The following is an 11,072-nucleotide window of genomic DNA, read 5'->3' on the forward strand; positions in this document are numbered from 1 at the left end:
GAGACAGCATTTGAAGGTCCCCTGGGGCCGCGACAGCGAGCGGGGTGGGAGTGTCTGCGGCCGCGAGGGGGGCTGCAGCGCCTCTCCAGACCGCTGCTGCGGCAGTGGGGTGTGTTTACGTGCGGGTGGCGCTGGGCCGGAGGAGGGTGTGTCGTCGTGCATGCGGCTCCCAGGCTGTGTTGGGCAACTTACTTTATTCCGAGCCGACAAAGAAGAGGCGCGGCGGCCCCAGCAGGTCCCTGCGTGTGACAGTGACAGTGCTGGATAGCTCCCGCGCAGCGGACAGCAGGGGTGTGAGAGCCCCTCTGAGATGGTTCCCATTCAGTTACTCAAGGGCACTGGGATGTACGTGGGCGATGAAAGGGTCGGGGTGGGGGGCAGCTGTGCAATGGATGTGCCTGTGAGCAGGAGACAGTCTGAGAACAGCTGAGTGGCAGACTTGGGGTTTAGGTGTGTGCCGGGGGAGGGGGGGCACAAAGTATGTGACAGCCTATGAGACAGGCCACCAACACAGAATGGGGGTAGGAGGAGGGAGAAGGGCTGTCTGCAGGAGTAGGTCATATCAGGACATGGCTAAACAGCCTCTCCACGTGGCTGACAGAGCGAGGGGGAGAGATGTCATGAGCATATATTAAGGTCTGATGGGTACCTGGTGTTGGTGGAGAAGAGCACTGGGGTGAGTGTGTGCGTGGATGTGGATGTGGATATGCGCTCCTGGATCAGATCGCCGGGAGTGACTCCATTTCCAACGGACACACGGGTGTGACGTGCTTATAGGCAGCCGCGTGCATGGGACACTGGCTAGGAAGCACTTCCCATACAGTTAACCCGCCAAGGCCGGCACGTTGTGTGATGTGTGTGAGTGGAGGAGAGACTAGTGAAGGGTCTCTTCCTGAGGGGAGGAGCAGCCTTTGCTTGCTGGTGGCAATGAGATGCGCCGTTACCATGGGCCATAGTGACAGAATCCCAAGAAAACCGCCTGGGAGGGGAGAGGGGCCATCCTGAGCATGTCTCAGGAAGGCCGGTTCAGCAGGGGCCAGTAGGGATGGGTAAGGACCTAAGTGGTGTGCACAGAAAAAATGTCCACAAGTGTTTCAGACACACACACACACACACACACACCTCCATCCTTGCAAATCTTAAATCCTCTTTGAAGAAGGTGAGATTCAACAAATAAATTAAAATTGATTAGTTCACTAGTTCTTTTTGTGACAACCACAGCAGAACTGGCCATGCCCAACTGTAACTGCCTGGACCCTTACATAGCTAGCCGTGGATTACTGTGGGCAACTTTTCTCCCTTCTATTCTTTCCCCTTCTCCTCCCTCCCATACACATTCCTCATGACACACATATTATCTCCATGTATGGGTTACACGTGTGAGTCTAACAGTATGTCTCTTTCTTACACACCTTTGTGTAGAAACCCTACAAAACCCTGTAGCGTTGTTTTTCTGACACAGACACACATGAGTATAAGTGTGTATGTGGCGGGGTGACAGTGCTAGACAGTTTCTGCTGTAGCTGACACTGACGGGTGTGAGGGCTGTGTAACAGATACTGCCGGGCAGCTCCAGGACTGGTGTCTGGCAAGGGCTTAGGGAGATCTGGACTACAGAGCTGCTGATTAAGAGGATGGAGCTGATGGTGAAAATCAGAGAAGGATGTCTGCATCAGGAGCAGATTGCAGGGGAGATAAGACATGGGATTACTAGGCCTTGTGTTTTGTTTTGTTTTTCACTCATTTGCCTGTTTTTCGGAGTGTGTTTTGGTCAGATTTTCATTATTTGAGGCTGATCCTCTCAGTGGTTCTCAACCTTCCGAATGCCGAGACCCTTTAATACAGTTCCTCATGTTGTGGTGGCCCCCAAACATAAAATTATTTTCGTTGCTACTTCATAACTGTAATTTTGCTACTGTTATGAATCGTAATGTAAATATCTGATATGCAGGATGTATTTTCAGGGGTCGCGACCCACAGGTTGAGAACCGCTACGGCATGCCCCTTCTTTTTCTCTCCCTTCCTCTATTGGCAGTGATGAAGTAACAGAAAATTATAGGTGTTAGAGAAAAAAAATTACAAAGAGTGTAATCCTGAAATTTTAAATCAGGTGGGGTCTCAATTAAGGCCGATTAGTTAAGTGCGAAAGTACTTATACAGAGAATGGATAAGTCTCAGCTACTATTTTGATGGGTAAGTTTGAAAATAAGTAACCTCTCTTAATTACCTAAATAATTACTCATTGCCAAAGCTGTTGAAAACATCAAGGCCTATTAAAAAATAATTATAGGGAAAAATAACTTCAAGAACATGGAACTGTTTATTGGAGAAAGAATGAAAAACTAGATTCTTTTTTTTTACACACAGCTTTCAGTAAGGTTATCAAAATATCTGTTAATTCCTACCAGGTTGTTGGGAAAGGAAGACAAGGATGGGGAAGGGAGAAGTAGAAGAGAAAGATGGTGGCTTCTCTGCTTGACTGGTAAAGGAGTGGGGTTCAGAGAATGGAGGAATCACCTGTCATAGAAGTGGTAGGGGATAGACCCAGTGACTTCCTCAGACCATAGTCCTCTGCACAGAGAGCTTCACTGACTAAAAAGGATATTATCCCCAGAGGTGGGAAATCAGCAGGACTGCTGGTCAGACTTTCCTCAAGAGGATAGACAGTTTTCTCAAGATCCAAGCTGCGCTGGAGAGCCTGCCCAAGGCCTAGGGGCAGTGGCTTCTCTGCCACCACACCACAGTTCAGCTCTGAGAGAGACAGTCCTCGGATTTTGAAGAGGCAAGGTGTGTTTGATCCTCCAGTTATTTTGTAAAAGGTAAAATTCCAAGAATTCTTGCCCGGCTGGCATGGCTCAGTGGTTGAGGGTCAACCTATGAACCAGGAGGTCAGGGCTCAATCCCCCGTGGGGGACATGTAGGAGGCAGCAGCTCAATGATTCTCTCTCATCATTGACGTTTCTCTCTCTCTCTCCCTCTCCCTTCCTCTCTGAAATCAATTAAAAAATATTTTTAAAAATTCCAAGAATCTTAAAAATCAGTTTGCACTTTTCTAAAAAAGCTGAAGTGCCCAGCCAGTGTTGCTCAGTGGTTGAGCGTCGATCTATGAACCAGGTGGTCAGTTCGATTACCTGTCAGGGCACATGCCCGGGTTGCGGCCTCAATCCCCAGTAGGAGCGTGCAGGAGGCAGTTGATCAATGATTCTTATCATTGATGTTTCTATCTCCCTCCCTCTCCCTTCCTCTCTGAAATCAGTAAATATGTTTAAAAATTATTTTTAATGAGAATGGCATCTCAGAATCCCCTCGCAGTCCCTGGGTCTTAGGACTGTCCCCCAAAGCCCCCCCCCCTTCAGGTTCTTTGTTGTGGAGACATGTCTTAACCCCACAGCAGCCTGTCCTCTCTGGCCTCTCATAACCATCGGGCTTTTGTGTTTGTGCAGGGGTGTCCCTGGGCGCGTATGCAGCCGGGTCTGATGAACCTGGCCCAGAGGGCCTCACCTCCACCTCCCTGCTGGACCTCCTGTTGCCCACTGGCCTGGAGCCGCTGGACTCAGAGGAGCCCAGTGAGGCCATGGGACTGGGAGCTGGCCTGGGAGCCCCTGGGTCAGGCTTCCCCAGCGAAGAGAGTGAAGAGTCCCGCATTCTGCAGCCACCACAGTACTTCTGGGAAGAGGAGGAGGAGCTGAATGACTCTAGTCTGGACCTGGGACCCACTGCAGGTAGCTCTTCTTAACAGTGTGTGCTGATTGCAGCTGGGTAGGAGCCACTCTTGGCAAAATGCCAAAGGACCATTTCCTTGCTCAAATCATATCCCGTCTCTCTTTCCACCAGCTTTCTCTGTGCATCAGAGCCAAGTCTCTGGGATTCTGAACGTCTTACAGGCTCAGGAGGCCCTTTTCTCTTTAATATTCACTGCTATTTAGTGAACCTGTATTCTGTGCTCATAATATAATCCCCAGTTTACACATGAGAAAACTGAAGCTTAGAAAAGTTAAAAGCATGCTTAAGGTCATACAGCTGTTCAGATTGTCAAGTCATGATTCAAGCTGAGGTCTTTCCAAGGCCTGGGATTGTTTGTTTTTCTGTACTGTGCTGTATTGTCTCTGTTGAAGGTTCCCAGAAGTCCACACATGCCATGTCCTGCCTTAAGTCTCTCTGGCCCCATCAAGGTGTTCTAATCGTCTTGCCCTCAGTCATGGACCAGAGCTGGTTTCTGGACTTACAGAGCATGACCAATAGAAATGTGGGACCTGGGCTCAGCAGGAATGCATGTACCACGGCTGATTACAGATGCAACAGAGCTTCCATGCTTCTAGCTACAGCAGCTGTGCACATGTCCTTGGCCAGCAGGAGCCCATTTTAAATGCCGGACTGTTAAATCTGTGTGTGTGTGCATGAGTGCATGCACATGGGGGTTACAGAATTTAGCTCTAATTACAAAAACAATATATGAAAATTGTAGAAAATATGAAAATACAGAAACAGTACAAATATAAAATCCTGATATGATCTCACAACTAAAAGATAATTACTATTAATTGTTTGGAGTGCATCCTTCTAGTCACATTTATGTACAAAAATGGAATCATAGTGGACATAATGTCTTCACTTAAAATATTTCAGAAATGAATTTCTGCATCATTAATATTCTTTTATAACCTGATTCTTAATAACTACATAGTATTTCATCATGTGGCTCATCATATGTATGAAACCAGTTCTCTATTGTTGAATATTTAGGTTGTTTATAGTTTTTATGCTGCTATAAATAGCCTCATATGTTTTGTACTTTTCTGATTCTTTGCTTAGATAAATTTCTAAAACAAAATTTCTGGGTCTAAAGGTGTGTCAGTCAGCATCCCAATCAGAAACTTAAGACAGAATCAAACTAAGATAATGCAAGGAGGGTTTATTTATAGAGCAGTGAATTTACAAAGGTATAGGTAGGGAACAGGTGACCACAGAGGAATCCAAGGCTACAGAGCCATCAGTGCCCTATACCCAAAGGGACAAAAGCAGGGAATGATGAAATGAACCTTCAAGGGACGGACAGTGGTAGGAGAAGGTGGCCAGACAGGGATGGTACCAGGAGAATAAGTACTCAACTTCCCTCCTCCTATCTCCTGCCCATAATTCTCCTTTCTCCTCATCTGCCCAAGAGTCAGGTCAGGAAACAAAGCATGGCCTGTTGATGTAATCCACGGGGTCAGTCTTCCTGGGTGAAGGCAGGGTAGAAAGGGTGGAGACTGGATCTGTCTGACACAAAGGATATGAATCTTTCCACAGCTTTTGTTAAATATTTCCAAATCACCTTCTAGAAAGATGGTTCCAATTTGCATACCCACCAGACATAATGAATGCCAGTTTTTTGAACCCTTCCCGCTACTGAATTTTGTCATTTAGAAATCTTTGTCAATTTGATAGGCAAATTATAATGGCCTTTGATTACTAGTAAATTCTAACTTATATGTATATATATTCACACACACATATATTATAGGTATGCATATTCTATGTATTCTCTATATATGATATATACATATTCTGTCCATTTATAGTTCTCCTATTTAATTTGAAGCGTAGTGTAATTAAGAGAACAGGCGTTAGAGTTAAGCAGATTCCACAGTTCCAGCACTGCCATTGAACAGAGATATGATTTTTGGGAAGTAACAACCTAAGTCTGTTTTATCATCTGGAAATGGGGATAATAGTCATATCATAGGGTTGTAAGATTTAAATGCAATAATACATTTAAAGTGCTTACTACAGTGCTTGGCATATTATAAGTCTCCTGTAAATATTAACTATTATTATTATTACTTTTTCATTTTTTTCTACTGAGGCTTTGTTTATCACTGTACACATCTATATATATATAAAGCCTAAGCGACCGAACGACCGGTCGACCGGTTGCCATGATGCACACTGACCACCAGGGGGCAGACACTCAATGCAGAAACTGCCCCCTGGTGGTCAGTGCACTCCCACAGCCAACCTGCCGTGGCCGGCCAACCTCCTGTGGCCAGCTAGACTCCCAACCCCCCATTGGCCCTGATCGCCAGCCAGGCTGAGGGACCCCACCCATGCACAAGTTCGTGCACCAGGTCTCTAGTTTTCATATAAAAAGGATACTAATCATTTCTCTGACATATATAGAAAACATTTTTCTGGTTTGTCAATTACCTTTATTATAGTAATTTTTGATATATCTACATTTAATTTTTATAAGCTTCAAATAATCTTTCTTTTTTCATTTAATTTTTAAAAACATGTTTTCATTGATTTTGAGAGAGAGAGGAATGGAGAGGGAGAGAGAGATAGAAATATCAATCAGCTGCCTCCTGCACACTCCTCACCAGGGATCAAGACTGCAACCCAGACATGTGTCGGGACTGGAATCGAACCAGTGACCTCTTGATGCATAGGTCGACACTCAACCACTGAGTCACACCTGCCAGGCAATAGTCTTTCTTTTGAAATGTTTTTATGTGTTTTTCTTTGCTTTATGTTTAGAAAAGCCTTTCCCTCCCTGAAATATATGCACCTTTATTTCTTATATATTTTGGGGGCCTGATTTTTTAATATTCTAACTGTAATTTATTTTTGCATGTGGCATGAGATAGGGATCTCATTCATTTTTCCCATGTATATAACCTATTGCTGCAGCAGTATTCATTGATAAGTCTGTCCTCTCATCACTGAAAAGAAATTCCACTTTTACCTGGTACCAGACAATTATATGTACTTGGTCTTTCTTTGGGCTTTTTCTTTTGTTCAAACTATTGAGATACGAGCAGTCATTCAGAGCGGCTGGTTGAGAAAGCAGTAGTTATGCACTTAGACCTTCCTCAGGATCACAGCGTAAGGCCCTGATTTTGATGAACTCCGATTTGCTTCACACCCCTCCTTGCTTTGCTCCCCCTCCCTTTTCATCTCTCTCTGTCTCTCTGTCTCTCTCTCTCTCTCTCCACCCCCCTCCCCCATTGGCTTCTCTAGGTGTCATTATAATAAAAATGCCTGTCATTCATTGAACACAAGCCATGTAATGGGCACTTTGCATGCATTCTGCTCATGCCAAGTCCACATCGTACCAGCTCTACAACACAGGTCTGTTTTCTTTTTTTTTAAATATTTTTTATTGACTTCTTACAGAGAGGAAGGGAGAGGGATAGGGAGTTAGAAACATCTGTGAGAGAGAAACATCGATCAGCTGCCTCCTGCACACCCCCAACTGGTGATGTGCCCGCAGCCAAGGTACATGCCCTTGACCGGAATTGAACCTGGGACCTTGAGTCCGCAGGCCGACGCTCCATCCACTGAGCCAAACAGGTCAGGGCATAGGTCTGTTTTCTTATCTCTGCTGTACATACCTGAAGAACTGTGAGGTGGGGACACAAGTGCCCTCCAAGGGCAATGGGCAAGAGGTATAGAACAGGTGGAGGAGGAGAGGCGTTTTGTCCAGGCTCCCTCATTGCTCATCTTTTGATTAGTCTGCTTGCCCACAGCGAGAGCTTTGCCCAAGGGCACATACTTGTGTACAGCAGAGCTGAGTCTAGAATCAGTTTTTCCTGAGCAGTGGTACCTGTGGACCTGGGTTCTTGCCACAGGAGCACATTGATGGGATGTGTTAGTTAGGAAACCAGTACATTTTTTTAATTGGAAAAAAAAATATATAGAATGCTTCACAAATTTGTGTGTCATCTTTGCCCAGGGGCCATGCTAATCGTCTCTGTATCTTTCCAATTTTAGTATATGTGCTGCCAAGGTGAGCCCGTACCAGTACATTTTACTGTTACCTGTATTATTGTACATCTCATTCTAGTTTGTTATGCCTAGAACCAGAGCTGGTGCCTTCCTTCCCCTTCTGTAGCAGTGATCCTGGGGGTGGGGCAGGGGTCCAATGGCAGCTGGTGGAGTTTCTGCTTGACTGATGATGAGTGGGTTCCTTTTCTAATCTTGGCTTCAGTCTCTTTATCTGTGAGACCATGCGAATGATAGATTGAAGTCTTTTGTAGATTTAAAATATTATGATTCTCTGACATTTCACTTGAAAAAAGTAGTCTCAACAAAGTAGGGAAAAATATATGTAATGTAAATTTGCCACTTTACCATCAAGCCAACATAAAGCCAGATCAATTAACTCATGCAGAATTGTTAATGATTAAGGATATTTTGCCTGGCCAGTGTCACTTAGTGGTTGAGCATCAACCCATGAACCAGGAGGTCTCAGTTCGATTCACCATCAGGACACATGCCCTGATTTCTGGCTCGATCACCAGTAGTGGGTGTGCTAGAGGCAGCCAATCAGTGATTCTCATCACTGATGTTTCTCTCTCTCTCTCTCCCTCTCCCTTCCTCTCTAAAATAAATAAAAATATATATTTTCAAAAAAAGAATATTTCCCCAGGTTACTTATTTATCTCAAGACTTAGGTGTCCCTATTGTCACCCTCCACTTCTTTCATTTTCTAAACTCCTTAATAAAATTCTCTGCAAGCAGTTTTAATTTCCCCAGTGAACAAGCTGATTGGTGTTCTACAAGAAAAGAGATAACTCTTTGGGCTTGGCAAGTTTTAGAAGGCCTACTCAAACAGGCACACAGGTGTTTCCTGGCTCAGTAACTGCAGGTGGGGTCCTGGGGTTGAACCTGAGTCAGAGCCTGCCTTGCTCCACCGTGCTTCCCCTTCAGGCTTCATTCTTAGGCAGGCTGTTCCTGTGTGGTGGCTTCAAGAGCCCCTAGTTACCTGCAATTTCATTCTTCTTTTATGTAACAGCCCCAGCAGAAGCAAAATTTGCCTTTCCATCACTTTTGGAAAAATAACAGAGGGGAAGCTCATTAGTTTGGTTGGAGTCATGAGCCCATCTCCCACCAGTCCTAAGGCCATGGGGACAGAGGTCTCTCACTGGCTCATAGTGGGTCTTAGGGCCCTCTACTTTCTCTCTCTCTCTCCCTCTCCCTTCCTCTCTAAAATAAATAAAAATATATATTTTCAAAAAAAGAATATTTCCCCAGGTTACTTATTTATCTCAAGACTTAGGTGTCCCTATTGTCACCCTCCACTTCTTTCATTTTCTAAACTCCTTAATAAAATTCTCTGCAAGCAGTTTTAATTTCCCCAGTGAACAAGCTGATTGGTGTTCTACAAGAAAAGAGATAACTCTTTGGGCTTGGCAAGTTTTAGAAGGCCTACTCAAACAGGCACACAGGTGTTTCCTGGCTCAGTAACTGCAGGTGGGGTCCTGGGGTTGAACCTGAGTCAGAGCCTGCCTTGCTCCACCGTGCTTCCCCTTCAGGCTTCATTCTTAGGCAGGCTGTTCCTGTGTGGTGGCTTCAAGAGCCCCTAGTTACCTGCAATTTCATTCTTCTTTTATGTAACAGCCCCAGCAGAAGCAAAATTTGCCTTTCCATCACTTTTGGAAAAATAACAGAGGGGAAGCTCATTAGTTTGGTTGGAGTCATGAGCCCATCTCCCACCAGTCCTAAGGCCATGGGGACAGAGGTCTCTCACTGGCTCATAGTGGGTCTTAGGGCCCTCTACTTCTGGACTAAGAAGAGGGGAGAATTGGAGTGCCATTAACCAAAAGGGGGGGGGGGGGTGAGATGATGGTTGGGCATAAACCACATTGCATTTGAGGAAAGAACATTCATAAAGTATTTATATTTTATAAAGTATTTTCACATACGTTTTTTACCTCACTGCAACCAGATGAAATTTGTACAAGCAGGCGTGGTTAGTATCGCTGTTTTATAGATAAGGAAACTGGCTTAGAGAGGTGTAAAAGTGGCACTAAATTACACAGATAATAAGTGGCAGAGCTGAATCTCAAATCTGAGATTTCTACTTCAAGATCTGCTATTCCTTCTCTATATGAAATCATTCATGAGGCTACTTTAATTACTGTTGCCTGTAATGAATGTTATAGAAAGCAGATCATCAAAGCAGCTGTCTGATGGGACCTAGACATTCATTCTATACAGTGAATCCTTGTTGAGATTGTGTCTGCTATAGAATGATTTAGCCTTCTGAGTCACTGCCCATACATCAAGCATGTTTACTAAGAGGAGGACCAGCTGACAGAAGCACTTCACCTAGGCAGCAAAAAGATAAAAAATAAAAATAAATCTGAATTTTTGTTTTATGCTAGTAATGAGTATCATTATATGAAAGTTAGAAAAGGCAAACAACTTAAAAGGAGAAAATAAAAGCCACCTATAATCCCATCACTCAGAATTAACAAATGTAAACATGTATATCTTTCTGAATTTTTCCCATATGGGAAATACATAAAATATACTTTTACAAAAAATTGTTATTACAGTGTACAGATCTTGCTGTTTCAGTTACCAGCATCTTTCCAAGCCAGCGAACCCAGCTTTTCAACCTCATCTGTAAGGCTGATCTCAAGAGTGATGGGCTTCCATTTCTCAGTCTACCCCCTGCTGTGTGAGACTGGTTGGTTCCAGTCTTTGTTGTGTGAACTGTGCCATGATGGAAATTCTTTTTTTATTTTATTTTATGGGAAGTCTTAAAACCAAATTGTTATGAACATCCTTAATTGTTTCCTTAGGACCGTGGTCGGCAAACTGCGGCTCGCGAGCCACCTGAGGCTCTTTGGCCCCTTGAGTGTGGCTCTTCCACAAAATACCGACTTCTGCGCATGGGCCACGAAGTTTCAATTGCACTGTACATGCGCGCCCACATGTGGTATTTTGTGGTATTTTGTGGAAGAGCCACACTCAAGGGGCCAAAGAGCCGCATGTGGCTCACGAGCCACAGTTTGCCGAGCCGCAGTTTGCTGACCACTGCCTTAGGGTGCACTTCTAGAAGTGAAATTGTGGGTTCAGAATGTGTGTTTTAAAAACTTTTCATTCATATTGCCACCCCCCTCCAAAAACGTAGACTGATTTCTCTTCAAGTCAGCACTGATTCAATAATGGCCATTATATATATACTAGGGGCTCGGTGCACAAAAATTTGTGCACTGGGGAGGGGGTTCCCTCAGCCCAGCTTGCCCCCTATCACATACTGGGAGCCCTAGGGGATGTCCTACTACCTGCTCCCTGCTCCC

General features: G+C 44.6%; 1 protein-coding gene across 1 annotated transcript in view; it reads left to right on the top strand.

The window, feature by feature from the left end:
* The window catches only part of PODXL2 (podocalyxin-like 2), a 28,559-nt gene that overhangs the window by 1,047 nt on the left and 16,440 nt on the right, over positions 1–11,072 (top strand). Inside the window, exons 3-4 of the mRNA XM_014540250.1 lie at positions 174–345; positions 3,444–3,722. Of these exons, the coding sequence (XP_014395736.1) occupies positions 174–345; positions 3,444–3,722 (451 nt within the window). The remainder of the gene's footprint in view (positions 1–173; positions 346–3,443; positions 3,723–11,072) is intronic.

This window comes from Myotis brandtii, unplaced genomic scaffold (assembly GCF_000412655.1).
Source record: "Myotis brandtii unplaced genomic scaffold, ASM41265v1 scaffold240, whole genome shotgun sequence".
In the NCBI taxonomy this organism is placed as follows: domain Eukaryota; kingdom Metazoa; phylum Chordata; class Mammalia; order Chiroptera; family Vespertilionidae; genus Myotis; species Myotis brandtii.